Source organism: Gambusia affinis, linkage group LG08 (assembly GCF_019740435.1).
Source record: "Gambusia affinis linkage group LG08, SWU_Gaff_1.0, whole genome shotgun sequence".
Classification (NCBI taxonomy): domain Eukaryota; kingdom Metazoa; phylum Chordata; class Actinopteri; order Cyprinodontiformes; family Poeciliidae; genus Gambusia; species Gambusia affinis.
The window spans coordinates 18,492,558-18,510,589 of NC_057875.1; the positions used below are offsets into that span (position 1 = coordinate 18,492,558).

Below are 18,032 nucleotides of genomic sequence, written 5' to 3' on the forward strand. Positions count from 1 at the left end.
ACATCCTTTCCTTATTTGTGTCTTGTTTGCTGTGAGTTTGTCAATCTCACAGAGCTTTCCTTACGGATGCATATCTTTGGAAACCTCTGCAGCAAGGACCTGCTTACCTGTGGATGGGAACCCTTGGGGGTGCACGACAGTGGTAGACTGAATACTTGGACTCCTGCTACAATCAGAAGATGCTCATTTTCTTTCGTGTCACGACAGACAGTTGGTGATTTTTGTTTTTACAGTTTGTGCTGTGTTTATAAATAGAAAAAGCGAGGAAAGTGTGATGGTTTGGAAACTGCAGCCTTCCCTGAGGTTTACCTAACCCTTGCATTAGTGGTAAGAACCAAGTAACCGCCTCCAGATGTGTGAGAGAGAGCACTGCCTGACTATCTACAGATAAGTTGGTTTAGTTCACAGGTAGACACGCTCAGAGATTCAACTTCAGCTGCGACGCAAAAGACGCCTCAGGGGTGGCCTAAGGAAGCTGCCACAATGCCACAAAAATCCGCCTTATCCAAAAGTTTGGCCGTCGCCTTCGCTGTCCTGACGGTTTCTGCCATCGGTGGGATGATCTCCATGATGATTGTTTTCGAGATACAGACTGCTAACATAAACATGACAGAACGTCCAACCGTCCCAACGACAACTCTGGCCCCACCACCGGTTATGCGGCTGCCGAGGTCCCTGATTCCCGAAAGATACGAGATCCTCCTCCATCCTCACTTCTACAGCAGGATTGTGGAAAAGGTGAACGTCACGACCCCAAACCAGACGCTGTTCTTCAATGGGAGCTCGACCGTGTACTTCCGCTGTCACCAAGCAACGAAGCACATCTTCCTCCACAGCTTCGAGCTGAGCGTGTCGTCTCTGCTGGTGACAGACCGCGACGAGAACGTTCCATTAAAAATCCTATCACACCAACACCACCATGATGAAAGTGACTTCTTGGAGATTGAGTTGGGGGATAACTTAAAGACAGACGGGAATTACAGTTTGTCTCTGTCTTTTGAGGGAGAAATATCTGAGTATCTTCAAGCTATGTATCTGAGCAAATATACAGAAACCAACTTTGACTCTGTAAATAACACAATAGAGGAAAGGTAAGTGATTTAAAAAAAAAACTAACTATAACGCTCTTTTAAGATTAACTGTTACAGAGAAAGTGCAAAGATGATGTATGGAACAAAGAAATGCTTTTCTATTTGGAGAAACAACATATTAAAAAAAAAAATAAATAAATACTTCAATATAAAAGAATAATCCAGTTTCATTCTAAGGAAAATATTTCCATGTGGGCTATCAGGCTTTAATACCATTAAGGAAAGAGACTGAGATATTCAAAACTTAAAAGATCGTAAACTTGTTTGACACTCTAAAAGAAATTTAATCAGTGGCACAGAATTTTTAACTAAAAAAAACAAATATTCTGGGCCTCCATTATAGTTTTTCAAGTTCAAGACACAAACTGTCTTTGTTTTCTTATAGTAAGTAGTGATAACACAGTCTTGCACTGTTTGGTCTGATTTGGTTTCGAGAGTTTATGAAAAAGTAAATAAATATCCCCATATTTGACATTTGAAATATTATGTTTGTAAAGTATAAAATGCATCCCTGTTTGTTTTTAATATTATTCTTTTGATTTTACTACAATGTCTTTTTCTTAGATTCCTTGTAGCCACAAATTTAGAGCCAACGAGTGCAAGGAGATTGTTTCCGTGTTTCGACGAGCCCGACATGAAGGCTATTTTTCAGCTGACAGTAATCCATAGACGGGGTACAGACGCTTTGTCAAATACACGACAACAAAGTAAGCAAATAAGTACAATAAACAAAGAAGAAATCCTAATTCTTAGACCTAATGCACTGACTCATGCTATTGTGTATTATTTTCTTTTCGCAGCCACCTCTATTATAGATGACGATTGGAAATACACAAAGTTTTTTTCTACGCCAAAGATGTCAAGTTATTTACTTGCCCTCACAATCTCAGAGTTCAAGGCCACAAATTCCCCAGAAAATCGTGTGTCTATTAAAGTAAGTGTGAACTTGTAAGTCTAAGAAATAGCTTGTTCAGAATTTGGGTTTCTAAATTAATTGTTAAACAATAATAAATAACACTTTATTTGACGAGTTGTGAATAAGACTGTCATGACACCGTCATAAACGTGACATAACATACATGAGTAAGTCTTCATGAATATTTGACTGTTGTCATAAAGTATAATTCGGTAAATCATGACACTTTTAATACAAAGTTGACATGGTTCAAAATGTCTTTGTTATGACAACTTGACATTAACCAAGAAATCATGATCTGACATTAATTTGTTATAAAAGTATTACCGATTAAACTTTAAAAATTATGTAGCTTTATGTTATTAAAGCTAAAGCTAAACTCGTCAAATAAAGTGTTACCCAATAATTTTCTTTAATTGGTTAGAAACATCACTCATATTTGTAACCAATATTAGTTTCATCGTTGTTATTATTAGTCTTATCATTTTGACCAGAGCTGAAATGTTGAAAGCAGGAAAAATGGAAATGAGGATAGCTGAGGAAGTTTTTGATGGTTAGATGGGTCTGACTATCTCCAAAACTGCAGCTCTTCTGAGGTTTTCTCAGTTTGCAGTTATCTGTATTGTTGTTAAAATTCATCGAGTTAAGAATTGGCAACAGAGTCGTGATCTTTCAGGGCTGTTTTGGTCTAACCCTGCATTAGATCTGTGGTCATGATATTATACCTGGTTTACTTTGTACAATCTTGTTGCTGTTTCTCACGCTTTAACGAGTAAGCAAGATAACACTTTTGTGTTTTGTTCATGCAGACCTATGCCCGTCCTGAAGCCATTGCAGCCAAATACACGAAGTATGCCAGCGAAGTAACTGCAAAGATCCTCGAGTTCTATGAAGGACATTTTGAGCTGCAGTATGGAATGGGAGACCTTGGTAAAACTATAGCCCCCAAATTTAAAACTTGATTGACAGACTAAGGCAAATTGTGACCATTTTGTTTCATTTCTTTGATTGACAACAATATATGTATATTTTCATCTTTAACCACTTTTTCTAAAACCACAATGAAGACCATTATATAATTTAACAATCTGTCAAAGCAGGATCATACAAGTTGTGTAACTTATAATAATTTGCCCATATTTGTATGCTTCCTTTAGGTCAAGTAGCTCTGCCGGACTTGGAACCGTTAGCAATGGAAAACTGGGGTCTTATCACGTACCAGGAAGGAGCTTTGCTCTATGAGGAAGGAGTGTCCTCTTGGCTGCACAAGGAAGTAATCGCCACTATTATTGCTCATGAGTTGGCACACCAGGTAAGGGGAAAGACAATTTTGTGTGTTTCCTGGAATGACACACATACATTAAAACATGTTGAATTCCTCCTGGACGTATTTGCTGCCATGACAAGTGGCATCTTCTGTAGGTGAAGTAGAGTTCTGCAGGAGATTGATTGCTGAATTTTTGCTTCGTCAACAGTGGTTTGGAAATCAAGTGACGATGAAATGGTGGAATGAAATTTGGCTGAATGAAGGGTTCGCCACCTACATGTCCTACCTCGCAGTGAACCATGTTGAGTCATTTCAAATAGTAAGTTCAGGTTGGGCGTCCCCTCGTCCACTGCCAGTTGCTCCCAAAAGCAACCAGTGGTAGGAGATTTTTTTTTTTGCCAAACTACTTCAATCCTCAAGAAAACCACCAGACTTCCATCTTCTTAGGCTTTTATCATCACCCCAGACTTGTAATCTGATGATCTTTGGTTTGAAGCAGCTGTCATTTCTCAGCTCTTTCATCCAAAACGCTTCTTCATCTCTGACTGACTGACTGATAAAAAGTCAAAGTATTTGACCTTTAGTTGGGTCTTTAGCACTTCAAACATCTTTAAAGCTTTGAAAGTTGGCTAAAGTTTTCAAATTTTCTCCTGAAGTCTTTAGAATACATATAATGAATCACAGGTTGGATAAAGATACAGTATGTATCATTTCTATTTTTTGACACTATAGGGCCTAACTAGACATACATATCTATTTTAATCTGCATTTTTGACTCATATCTCCTTTAATGTTTAAAGACAAGAGGAATGTATATCTTTGATGATATTGGGTGGGATCAAATCTGTTTTGTATGTCAAAATAAAGCCCCATTTTGACAAAATTCTGTCATTACTTCAGCAAACCGTTGCCTCAATAAACTACTTCCAACTTGTACACTTTTCAGGTGTCATTAAACAACCTTTTTGTCTGTCTGTTTTTTTACAGAAAGAGAAATTAATTATGGATGATCTTCATGCAGCATTTGAGGAGGATGCTCTGTTGACTTCCCATCCTCTCAGCGCTCCACCGAATGATGTCGAGACAACTGGTGAGATCCTTGGGATGTTCAATGCTATAAGCTACAGTAAGGTAAAGTACCACACACATGCTTGCTCGGTTTTAATTTTTTGTTTGAGCTTTTAGAAACATGCCTTTTAACGTCATTATGTTTTAAATGTACATTTGCATTTGAAATGGTTCTCTAGGTTGGGAACTAAATGAAGTGCTGCTAACTCTAAACAAAAGGATATTGTCACCCTCCTATTAAGTACTTTAACCCACCAGAAAGGTGTGACGTAACATTTTAGGCAGTTTTAAAATCACACCTTTTAAAGCTTTGGTGTACACTGATGCCTTTAACCAGTCCATGACTAACCGGATGTATTTATCTCACAGGGATGAAAAGCTTTAGCTTTATGTTTTTTGTTTTTTAAAGCATCAGCAAATCCAAAAATATTAAAAATATACATAACAAAGAAAATTTTCAGCAACAAAGATGGCAAAAGAATTTTTATTTTATTTGGATCCAATTGGTGACGCCTTTTACTTTGTAAGAACACGTATTGGCACTGAACCCAAATCGCTGGTGCAAATTTGATGAGTTTAAAAGCGTGGTGACTCCAGAACACTGTGGGTAGTTTTTGTTTTTGGAAAATGTCAGTTTAATTTGTATTTAACGATAATTTGTCCTTTCCCGTTTTGCTCAGGACCAAATGTCAGCTTGCTAATATTTATTGGAAATCTTAGGTCTCTATCGGATTTCTCTTGGTTTTTCTTCTGAAAGCATCTGTTGTGTTTATAACAAGCACTGGTTTCATGTACTCTGCAGGGGGCCATGGTGCTGAGAATGCTGGCGAACTATGTGGGAGAAAAAGCTTTTGACAACGGCATCAGAGTAAGGCACTGATATAAACTCATGTCAATCACATGATAATGATGCTACGATACATTTAACCTCCTCCTGTTAAACAATACCCATTTGATTGATGATAAACAAGCTATAGAAAAAGGATAACTCACAACTGTTGCTAAATATCTGCAAGAAGAAATTTCTTCATTTTTACATATCCACCGTTTTATTTCTATTTTGGGTTTTGAAATAAAGAAAAAATAGCAAAAACAATACATTTATTTCTCTGGCATGTTGATATTTGTGAAAGTTGATGTAAAATGAAAGCACATATTTTCTAACCTAATATCAAGAAGTATAGATCAAATTGATTGAGTACTGGTAGTCTTGGTGTAGTCTTCAGACATTTCCAGTTCACCATACTCAGATGAATCATACCAAGGCCAATAGGAAACCAGAGCAGAGCAGATTTCTAATTTGATGAGTTGTCATGATATCACCAACTATCAAAATAGTGTTTCTCAATTCTCTGCTTGTGCAAGCAGGCTTGCCAAGTGTAAGAGAGGATTTAAAGGTTCTCTGATTCTGTTTGGCGTCCAATATTGTCAGCATTGTGTAGACTGACTTTCTCAAAATTACCAATTTCAACTGTAAATGCTGTATGCTGTGCAGAGAAACAGGAAGGTTCGACTCAGACTTAATTTTCTGATTTAGATAGAACCGCAGAAGCCTAGTGCTTTGTTTCAATGTTTACTTGTCTTGTGTCTCATCACCGTTTTTCCTTGCTTTTTAGGCTTACCTCAGAGCGCACAGAGGAGGAAATGTAGAAGCAAAAGACCTGTGGAGTTTCATTGAAAATGTAAAAACAAAGAAAAAAAAATCTTGTTGTTTCAAACAGTGATTGCATCAAGTATGAACATCTGAACACAGAAATATGGCTACGTACAACTGGCTTGTGATCGTCTTTTCAGGCCCATAATGGAAAAACCCAGTACACAGTTTCTGAAATCATGGAAAAATGGACCACACAAATGGGCTATCCTGTCATCACCATCAACACCAAGAATGGAGAGATCTACCAGAAGCACTTCCTCTACAACAGCTCTGCTGTATCCAGGTATGGGCTTTTTTTATTGTTTCTTTACCATTTAATGGAAAATATGGGGACAGCAAAGCCAAAGTCCAGTCTAAATGAACAGCAATAATCAGAGCTGTTAAATGATTTAATCTTAAAAAGTAGTAAAGCTCTAAAGATCTCTGCATATTTTAGATATATTTCATGGTTGTTGGTTTAGTCATAACTTTGAAAGTCATCATTTGTAACTAATAATTTAATGTAATTTTTAGTGTCAATATTAAAGCTATGAAATCTTACCAATGGTCTTAAAACTATGGAGCAACATTAGGAAATCGGTAAGAGATTTTTATTTTTTTTTCTGTTCTACTGTAGATTAACGCTGTTTGGGGGCCCTTTAAATGTCACTGGATTGTGACAATTGAAAAAAAGTCAAAACTAATCTCTGTGTAGGAATTATATGAATTTACTTCTTACTTCCAGCAGCTTTAAACTTGTTTCATTAGAAGCAGTCATATGTTACATAACATAGCACATGGCTAGCTGAGCTGTTTGTCTCACTAGCTGTGATCATAGATGTGCTTTCTGTTAAAAAAAAAAAAAAGAAAAAAAAAGTTTTGGCAAAGTTACAATCGGTTGAATTTCTTACTGTCAGATTCAGTTTTTAAAACACAGAAGGTAATTCCCTGCAGGCCAATTTGCTTTTTATCTTCCTGTCAGGCCTTCATGAAATCACTGCTGCTGATTGGAGCTGACCTTTGGCCCTGCAGAATGTTTTGAGTCAATGTTTATCTATTTATTTTTTTTAACTGTGTACGTCATGAAACTGCCGTGGAATGACTTAGCAAACTGTGATCTGGTTTTCATTTTTTATTCGACCCCTCCTGCAGCTGCAGCATAAAGTGTCATCACTGTGCGGCAGAACTGATGAAATTTTTTTTTTCAGTCTGCAGGCTTGGCTCTGTTCTGTTGTCCTTAAAAAGACTTAGAAGACAGTATGCTTCTATTCAGACTCGCTTTCTGCATTATAAGCCCTTTGGTCACGTTTTAACAGATACGTTTTTTTATTTTTTTGTTTAGTCTATCGTGGCTCATTCCCATCACATACACTACAAATATCTCTGGACTGAACGATGTCTGGCTGGATAAGAAAGGACCAGGTAATGTGCATGAACACACAGTTCAAACCCCTAACACACACAGAAATAGCAAAATTGTCCAGAATCATTTTTGCCTGTTTTTTAATCCAGACTGAAGAGACATGCAAAAAGCTTTACTGTATTTTTGATCATATACCAATCATTCAGTAGTAGTAAAAAAAAAACAGAAGGACACTTTACTTCCATTCTTGAGCGTTATCAGGGATTGATATAACAAACTGACTTTAAGGGTTCAAGGAGAAGCAGCATTCAGCATCTATGCACCACAAATTTGGAACAACCTTCCAGAAAACTGTAAAACAGCTGAAACACTGACTTCCTTTAAATCTCAACTAAAAACCCACTTGTTTAGAGTTGTATTTGAAACGTAATCAATTACGAATTTATCGACGAAATCTGACTTGATGTTGTGTTTTGATTGTTGATTCTATGTTGCATTGTATCTTTGTGTTTGATTTGATGTAAAGCACTTTGAAATGCCTTGCTGCTGAAATGTGCTATACAAATAAAATTTGATTGATTGAATAAAGATAATGAGAACAAACAGGGAAAAATGCTTTACTCTAGATATTATAGCAATCTTAGATATAATCTTAGCTTTACATCTTAGATATAAACCAAAAATCATCTTTTAAAAAGACACCTGCTTTGGATTTGGTGTTTTGTTTACATGCAGGGCTGTTTGGGGGATTATCTTTGTGCCCAGAGGCCTGAATTGTTATAATTTGTCCTGGGAAGCAGAACTGTTCTGGCCTTGTTTCCCAAAATCCTCACTTTTGTGTTGAGTTTAAAAATGTGTTCTCCAAACATTTTTCTCAAAACAGTGAAGATGGAGGAATTCATTTCAAAGAAAGGAGAGTGGATCCTGGCTAACGTCAACACCACTGGATTCTACAGAGTCAACTACAACCTGGAGAACTGGGAACGCCTGCTGTGGCAGCTGGAAACAGATCCATCTGTGAGTTAGCAGCTGAACTACATGCTTTACAGATTATTCTCAGTAAAAAGTTTTACCAGACAAGGGAAACACTGCACGCTTGTCCTTTAAGAAGATGCAATGATGAGCTTTGGATTCATGATCAAATCCTTCAAGTGAACAGATAAAAATCAGGAATGACCCAGGCAGAATCTGAATTAAGTTTATCATCAACTATAAAAGCATCTGAATACTAAAGATTTTTTCAGTTTCTGTATTTTATATACACCAACAAAAAAACAAAAAACAAAAGAAAAAAGAATAAAACTTAGTTTTTTTTAAATCAGACACATGACTGGTTTTGGTCTGGGGAGCTGCATACTTCCAAAAAATGTCCAGGCCTCATTCACAACTTTTTCTACCACTGTTGTTAATCCTGACCAGATGACACAACACAGCCAACATACACACATGAAGCAAACCGTCAGCCAACGCTTTCAGAGTTACGAGACCACAGGAACTTACGCCGGTCTGAATCTTGCCCTTGTATCAACAGTCTTATAAGCACTTTGTTAACTGGAGCATTTTTTTATGCTTCTAGAATAGAGTCCTTATTTGGAAAGTCAAAGTAAGAAAAATAAATAATGTTTTCCCAAGTTCCCTAATGCAAACCTATTTTTTTTATTTTAATTGTGGTCCACACTTTCAGAGAAAATTCTTAAGAAGTTTGTATTGTGTGTAAAACTTAAATGATAGACAAGAAATGGCCCATCATTTCTGTAAAGAAAACACTAAGAAAAACTTTGACGAGAATAAACAAAATCCTGTTTCGTCATGATTGCACATTGGTGGCAAGGCAAGATCCATAAATACATGAATGAGTGGAAGAACTTAACCATGGGGGAAATTATTGCTTGGTTTCATAGAATGTGCCTAAGGGACATAAAGTAAGAATAAAACACTCACCCAGTGAAAACAAGTTTTTAAAATGTTTTCCTAAAACTTCAGATTTTTCCATTTAAATTACAAACAGTGCCTGGGATTATTCTTGGGCTCCATACTGGAATTTTTTCATAGATGATTTCAGTCGGCCCAGTAAACATATCCAACCAGAGCAAACTTCTGTTTTCACATTTAATATAGATTTGTGCCAAAGGGAAAACAGCAATCATGACTCTCTGACTGGAGCTTGATAGATTAACCTTTATATTTGTCTTTAGTACAGAGCAAACCCTTGGAAGTTTTGATATTTGGATGCTTCATTAAAACACTGAATTCTCTCATTTGCAGCGCATCCCTCTGATGAACCGGGGGCAGCTCATTGACGATGCCTTCAACTTGGCTAGGTACTGATATTTGTACATTATGTTTCACAAATATTGAGAGGAAAAAGTGACACAGGGACTGAAGGATATCATTTCAGAAGTGAACATAATGGATTCTGTTTGACCCTAGTTTGTTTAAAGAGGAACTGCTTCTAGTTTAAAGCAGCACCGAATGAGGAAATGGGGGAATGATAATTTCCCTCTGAAAGATTTTGCAACCTGCTTTTGATCTGCTGAAGTATTTTTGTAAAAATGTATCTTAAGTTATTTATTTACAAACATATTTGACTTGAACGAGGATTTGTAGGTTGAGAGACAATGCGCCCATTTAAAACAACTCTCCAGTTTAATGAAATGAGGATTGTTTTTCAGCAGTCTCTGCAAACCGTCTCTACCATCCTCTGTTTTTCTCAGAGCAAAGCAGGTCGATGTGACTCTGGCTCTGATGTCGACCCGTTTCCTCCGTAAAGAGACGGCTTACCTCCCCTGGGAATCAGCCGTCAGGAATCTGGAGTACTTCATCCTGATGTTTGATCGTTCCGAGGTGTACGGCCCCATGCAGGCAAGCGCCAATACGATGCTGTTGCTTAATACAATAAAACAAATAGAACATTGTCTTCTTTTCTTATATGGGGTTGTCTTACCAGCCATGTTCACTGGATATAAAATCATTTTTCCTAGTTTACGCTTCTTAAAATTGATCTAAAATTTTATATACAGATGTTAGAAAAGCCTGATCTGGAAAGTCCGCTCTAAATCTCTCTCTCTTTCTCTCTCTGCAGCTTTATCTTCGACATCAAGCAGAGGAGCTTTATAACTTCTTCAAAAACCAAACAGACAACTCGACTGTCCCAGACGATCACTCACTACAGTAAGCAAAAATCTACTTCAATTGATCTGGAGCTGTTAAACTAACAGGTTAAAGTGGAAGAATTGTCTGCAGTTTAATCATAACCAGATTTGCATGTTTGAGGTCTATAAAGTTCACAGCCAGGCACTTTTTATGCTAAGTACTTTGGCACGCAGGGCGCTGTTATCCATCTGACAGCAGAAGCATGCAAATTATATACTGGTCAGGGATTTCATTTCCTGCTTTTGGAAAGTCAAGTACACTTCATTCTTGCGGTTTTTCCTTTTGACACAATTTCTGTATGAATGTTACCAATTTTACCCGAACTAGTTCTGAGGAGTTACACGTTGCAAAAGTAAACTTGAATTAGTCATTTAGAAATAATAGTAATTAAGAAAAAAACAAACAAAAAAAATAAACAGTGTTGTTGAAATTTGCAGTTCTTTTAAAGTTGACAATGAAAAGTAATTAAATGTGTTGGTTTTTGTGACTTTCAACCACTGGGTTCTGTCTGTGATGTTATTTGAAGGCACAACCAGATCACTGCCATAGAGGTGGCCTGCTCCAGTGGACTCCCAGATTGTGTGGAGATGGTTAGGGAGAAGTTTGCTGACTGGATGGACACAAGCGACACCAACAAGTATGGTTTGAGATGAATATAACTTCTGCATCTCTGTTTCCTGAAGAGCTGTAATTTGACAGTAACTGTAAGAGCATCCCTTGCGTTCTGTAGCTTTGCTCTCTCCAGCAGTGATTTAGAAAAGGTAGGTGCTGTCTGTTCACTTTTTGTGTCTTTTGGTGTCGCAGCATCGTGATTTATTCTAAAGCTGCACCCCTCTGGATTTTAAAAATTATTTTGTTATAAAAATGTAAGTAGTAGGTTTGTAAGTATCTGCCAAAATTGAACTAACAATGAACTCCGATGTTTATTGTTTTTTGCTGTTGTAATTTTCTCCAGTCAGTTTTCTGAAATGTCTACAGGTGCAACTTTAACTATCACTGCATGCATTGCATATACCAGAGTAAAATGTGGTTGTGCATCAGTCCACAATTGCATGTAATTATAGGCCATTTCAAGCAGTTGTGGGGAGAAGCTGATACACAGTTAAGTGTAATGTTAGTGTGTCAGTAGTAGCCCACAACTGCTTGTTAGTGCATGTGATGTTTGTGTGATATATTGGGGGAGGGGGGGAAACAAAATCAATCTCTTCTACATTTTCAATCTAGAATATTTGCTGTTCTCAGCTGATTTTCAGGCATCTTTGATGTAGAAGTAGTTTTAGTATTTTATCTGAAGGCTTACCCCCTTTTAAGTCCAAGTAAATCATAAAAAATATTTGTTTTTCAGACAATGATGATTAAATTATTATCTTAAAATATAAAGCAGTCCAACAAGGTGAATCAGGACAGTGTCCTCTTCCATAGGAGTTCAATGGTCATGGTTATGTGAACAACCAAGAAATTTGACCTCTCTTTTCAAGTGTTTACGGAGGACAGACATAAAGCATGAATATATAAACTTAAGATGAAATAAAATAATAAAGAAAAAATATATGCATGTATTTTCAGCCATTTTTTATCATGAAAAAAAAGAAGTGTTGTGATGGGAAGTTTGTTGAAACGTAGCATACGAGACAACCTTTACTTTTTCCACGTCGCCTCCAGAAAGCTCAACGCAGAGCTAACGCTGATGTGTTTTCTGTGTTTGGATATATTTGTCTGTCTCAACTGTGTACTGAAGAAGTTTCTGACAGTGAGAAAATCTGTGAGATCTGCTGAAAGTTCAGTGACGAGGCAAATCCCTAACTAGTAAGACAAGCCCATTAGCATGTTCAGTGACCACAGTCAGTCACACATGTTGGTCAGTAGCAAATGTGCGTGACTAATTTAGCGAAACGCCAACTTTCAGATGAGAAACTCAGCAGTTTATTACTGCAGTTTATATGTGCAGAAGCCATGTTGGATTTTAGGGCAGATTATTGAGGGACGTTCCAACATTTCAGGCCAGAATGTGTAACTCAAGAGGAATATCAGTTTTTTCTGGCGTAGGACTTAGATGTTAGCCACTATAGAAAATAGAGGCACATCAAAATCACCACAAATGCTTCACAGAGCCCAATGACTTCTTTTCATTCAGGCCAATGTAAAAATTATGTTTGGTACACTGACATTCAAGGCAAAATGAATGGCAAAATATCTATCTTTAAATCATATCTGATAGTGTAGTAGATGTCAGTCATTGTACAGACAGTTAGAAGTTTCAAATGTTGTCGTGTGGACATTTCTAAAATTACAAGAAGGAGAGAAGTTATGTTAGACTATTGAAAAACCTGATTGACATCAGATTAAATAAATTTAAAGAAACATAAAATCTAAATAAAAAAGTATATCCCACAATCCAGAGCTACTTCATTTTAAGCCTTTAAGCTGGCTTGGACCGTAAGTGTTTGAATAGATGGCAGAGCATTCTTCACAACATTATTGTTGTAAAAACATATCCCGCATGTCTGTGGACGAGCTTCTCGAGAGGAAACAGACTGAGCCAACAGTTCTGCATAGACAATATGTTTTCAATCAGTCGACTAAGGCATTTTTCTGTTTGTTATTCAGCATTCATACCAATTTACGGTCTGTAATCTACTGCCAAGCTGTGGCCGCTGGTGAGAAGAAAGAGTGGGAGTTTGCCTGGGAGAAATTTCAAAGCTCCACTGACACCTCAGAGAAAGACCAGCTCAGAAAAGCTCTGTCCTGCACCAAGAAGACTTGGCTCCTCAACAGGTGATGAGAATAATAATAAATGAAATAAAATAAACACTCATAAAGGGGCATGCCTGTGCTAAAGTGATTTACAGTCATGCCAGGTGTTGGGAGGCAGACAGTGAATCAGAACCTTCCTTATCTTACAGATACCTGACGTACACTTTGGACCCTGATAAGATACGGCTGATGGATGTCACTTCCACTATTAACTTCATCGCGCAAAACGCCGCGGGACAAGCGCTGGCTTGGAACTTCATCAGAGCCCACTGGGATTACGTCAGTCAGGGGTAGGTCGATGTTTGGGTCGGAAGTGCCTTGTATTTTCTCAGAGGATGGGGAGGAGGGAGCTTTGTTATTAAACTACATTTAAAGGGGACTGAGGATCCATTTAATTATTGAATTGAATCAAATGATGTTATTCCTAACATCAGTCGTTCAAAAACTTACACCAAAGTTTCCAGCTGGCCGTTACGTAACAATCACTGATTATTACCTACTTGTTTTGGGCAACACTGTCATCCTCTGTCACTTTTTAAAAATATTTTATTGAGAGGACTTTAAACAGTGTGATGTAACTTATTTGTGATTTTGAGCTGTAACTATGGGGAGGAAAAAACAATTAAAGTTCAGGAATAGAAATTATACTTGGACAAAAATGGAACTTTTCTTTATGAAATGGTTTCACCGTGTTAAGAGTATCGACGGATCCTGTATGTTGTCTGTGCGAAAATTAACATTTGGTACTACGAAGAATTACAAATTTGTCCATAGATGTTTAGCATTATGACTATTATGTTTAAAAAATATCTAATGAGGAAGTAGAGTAAGGGGTAAACACAGTGTATTGACCACACTGATAAAGAAAACGCCATTAAACAACATATATGGTCAGCGCTGCTTTTTTAGCTACAAATAAACATAAAGTTTTGCAGGACCACCATCTAGCTGGGTGGCTGGTCCCCCAGTGTTCCTCTGTTGATGTTTGTCTTGGTTCTCAGCTCCACTTCAGGACAAGAGCTGAGCCAAGAAGACGGTTCCTTCAACTCGCCCAGGGAGGCGTTGTTTACAGGAGCTTCGTGACAATTTAATCGCCCGTGTTAAAGCGAAGTCATAAAAATTAGCGTTTACTACAGTGGCTAACAGTAATCCTGCCCTGTGTCGTCAAGGACAAAGGTCCTGAAATTTAATCAGTGCTTATCAACAGCTCCTCACCATAAAGTCTCCACTGTTTATGCTGTAACCAGGAAGCAAAAAGATTTTGTATCTAAGTATATATATATATATATATATATATATATATATATATATATATATATTTATATATATATATTTATATATTTATATATATATATATATATATATATATATATATATATATATATATATATATATATATATATATATATATATATATATATATATATGCACAAGGTACAAGATTGTATTTAATAACCAGTAGTTGTTGTTTATCTAAAGCAGTGGGTGTCAAACTAATTTTGATCATGAATGCTCTTAAAGGGCCGGTTGTGCCAGAATGTCTTGACAAACTCACAACCTGTTAAAATGTCAATAAATTCTTAAAATTAAATTATATTGAACATCTTTTCAGTCCCTCCAGGATTTTAAGATTGGTTTGTGATTTAATCAAAGTGTTTTTGTGGTACCAGTTTGGAAATATTTGCGATATTTACGCTTATTTATGACAGTAAATGAGACTTTTTAATCCTCGCTGTACAGATCCTGGACTGTAATTAGACATCAGTTAAGGCTGAGGCAGCTCTTTAGTACAAGCAAAAAAGTTTTTCACAACTTTTAAGAGAAATCTGCAATAAACTCCCAATTATATATTAGTGCAAAGAAGTGTGGGGATTTGTTGATTTTGCGTGGATGTGCGATAATTTGCAAGAAACTGGAGGAACTTATTGATATAATTTGTCAGTAAACAGATAAAAACTGCAGTGATTTGATTGATAACATAATATTTAAGCACACTTAAATACATAATACTTGTTAAATAGAGGGCCACCTAAAAAGCTATGGCGGGCCGGATTTGGCCCACTGGCCTTGAGTTTGACACATGTGATCTAAAGTAAATTAAAAAGTAAATATACTCCACCCTCTACTTTGCCTTGATTTACTGGTTTCTTCAGCTTCATCACTTGTTGTCTTAAATGCTGTTGCTGCTGTTTTTCAGGGATGCTGCTTCACTGGTTATGGGCGTGACCAGACGGTTCTCCACGCAGTTTGAGCTGGAGGAGGTAATTTACTCACATTTTATCTGTAAATGTTGAATAAATGCCACACCTCGAAACCGAGTTTTATTCTGATTATCTGTTTTTGCGTTTGCATGAGTAACCCAAAACACCCTGATACCTAATCAATCACAAATCTGCCCCATCATGACCAGTCCGGTTTAAGATAAAGTTTGGCAATTATTTATTTATTTCGTTGACTCTTGAGCCCTGACCCTGAATTGAATGAGGTGTCAAGTTTATTTGTGTTTCTCCAGATGTTTCCTCATATTACTTGATCATGTGTCAAAGGTCACTTATCAAAAACCATGTTATACAAACTGTGGCGATAATGCGAGTCTAGTGGTCAAAGTTTGGCTTTTCTGCGGTTTGTTCTTGTAAAAAAAAAAAATCTGTTTCTTTTAAACTAAGTAGGTCATATAAATATATTATAACTCTCAACTCTTCATTTCTCTCCTGAATTATTTGTGAGTGGTTCATAATTTTCAGCATCTGAAATCACATTTCATTATCATTATTCTGCTTTTTTAGCTTATTTGAATTATTTGAACTTTTGAACGAGTTTTCTTTGTGTTTAACCCGTAAGTAGCAAACACTTACCTACACCTTTTTGCATTATTCACTAATTTTCACCTGAGAATGGATGATTATGCCATAGTTTTATGTGAAACATTGTGTAGTATAATCTAGAACTTTTATTTAATCTATTTGTTCCACACAATGGCTAACACTCAACCATCTTTTGTTAAATATGTTAATAATGCTTTCACAAGTCGTTTTAATAAATCTCATTTTATAATAAATTAAAGCTTTTAATGATTTTGGAGCTATGTTTTCTATTTCAATCTTCTAAAAATGTGAATTTATTTTTCTATTTTCACAAATCACTTCCTTGGTTTTGTTAATTTATGTCCTATTTTGATAAGACTTAAAAAAAATAAATTATTTGACATCACCCAGCTATTTATCTAATTAGTAACTTTTATCTTTAAGATTTGTGTATTATGTTTAGCTAACAAGAGTCCGGAAAAGGAATTTGGCCATTACAGTAAAATCATATCATATGCACACATCTTTTATGCTTTCTACAAATCTCTGAAATCTTTTGGAAAATATGTTTGCAAAAGATTACAGTATTTCCTAATGATTATGAGTAGTTTCAATGAAGGTGAGGGCTCTTTCTGTCGGCTTTAGCTTCCACATTTTTGTGTTTTTAATCACATCAATTTGTGTCTCCAGCTGATTCGCTTCAAGGACAACACAGAGATGAACGGCGCTTACAGAGCCACACTTCAGGCCATCGAGCAGACCCAAGTCAACATCCAGTGGGTCCAGGAGAACCACGACACGGTCCTGGAGTGGTTTGAAAGAGAGACTGCCCATCTAGAATAAGCAAAGCTTCCGATGTTTTGCGGCCCATCGGATCAGTGGTTAAGCCGATTTTCAGGCGACTCTAGTAAATCTAAATAGAGATGAAGTTAAAGGATTTTACACACTTCTGTTGATCAGACAGAAGTGGCGTGATGTGTGTAGCACAGACAACAAGAGAGGTTTGCTCTTGTTTGTGTAAATAACAATGAACATTATTTATAGTGTACTCAATGCAAATAGTTAAAACATAGATTTTATTCCCCTTTATGAATTGTTCGTTTCCGGCTGGAACGTAAATCTATTGGTAAAGATGTTCTTATATGAGATTACTTGTGAGTGTTGCTGCTGATTTATATAAATATGAATTTACTTTTTTTTATTTTACGGACTGACAGTTAGATAGTTATTTTACTGTCCCAATACACAATTTTAGTTAAAGAAAAAAAAAGAAAAAAATCCTCAAATTAACTGGTCTCCATGCTGCTGCTGGTTCCCAAACACTCACAAACATCCAGAATAACACATGAGAGTCTGCTTGAGCATGAATGTTGAAATCAAAGAATCCAATTACTGTTACTGCATTCATTTTTGCTGAAATTGTTATTTTTAATAATAAAACATCAACAGCAAGCCCTTTCATTTGGTCTGTGTTATTTTGGTTTTAGCAACAGGAAATGCCACGCTGACCGAGTCTGAACTGAGATTAGATGTAATCAGACACAACTTGTTTTAATTACCAGTTTGTTTTTCAAAGGATTCCTTCATTGCACAGCAAGCATGTAACCATGTAGAAGTATTTATCTGGGCTCTCAAAAGTAAAGTGAACAAACAGCACAGTGATAATTAACTCTTCATCGCTTTTAGCATTAATTTATGTCAGAAGGTTTTTGTTTACTGAATCATTTAGGAATAAAAAGATTCCTAAACTCCAGAAATGACCCTGTGTTGTGTCTACAAATTAAAAACAACAGTATAGAACTTTAAATTGGCTATTTTGGCACTTTGTTAGCAGCGCCTTTATAAAGACATATTCCTGTGGTTGACCAGTTTTAAAAAACTGAAAACAGAATTTACGCTTCAACAAGCTGACTCGCAATCAAACTTTATTGGTATCATGCTTAAGAGATAAAAACAAAGTAATAAAGTATAAGGAAATGT

At 36.5% G+C, this 18,032-nt stretch overlaps 1 protein-coding gene across 1 annotated transcript; it reads left to right on the forward strand.

Annotated features, from left to right (window-relative positions):
• The first annotated feature begins 384 nt into the window (after positions 1-384).
• On the forward strand, positions 385-17,665 carry LOC122834962 (aminopeptidase N-like). Its single transcript, XM_044123554.1, has 20 exons — positions 385-1,091; positions 1,656-1,798; positions 1,892-2,025; positions 2,817-2,937; positions 3,165-3,319; positions 3,483-3,593; positions 4,262-4,405; positions 5,145-5,210; positions 5,959-6,024; positions 6,137-6,282; positions 7,321-7,400; positions 8,225-8,358; positions 9,607-9,662; positions 10,056-10,203; positions 10,424-10,512; positions 11,021-11,131; positions 13,102-13,269; positions 13,398-13,538; positions 15,446-15,509; positions 16,743-17,665. Exons 1-20 carry the CDS (start codon positions 484-486, stop codon positions 16,893-16,895), a joined length of 2,838 nt encoding a protein of 945 aa, XP_043979489.1. The 5' UTR covers positions 385-483; the 3' UTR covers positions 16,896-17,665.
• Positions 17,666-18,032: the final 367 nt, after the last annotated feature.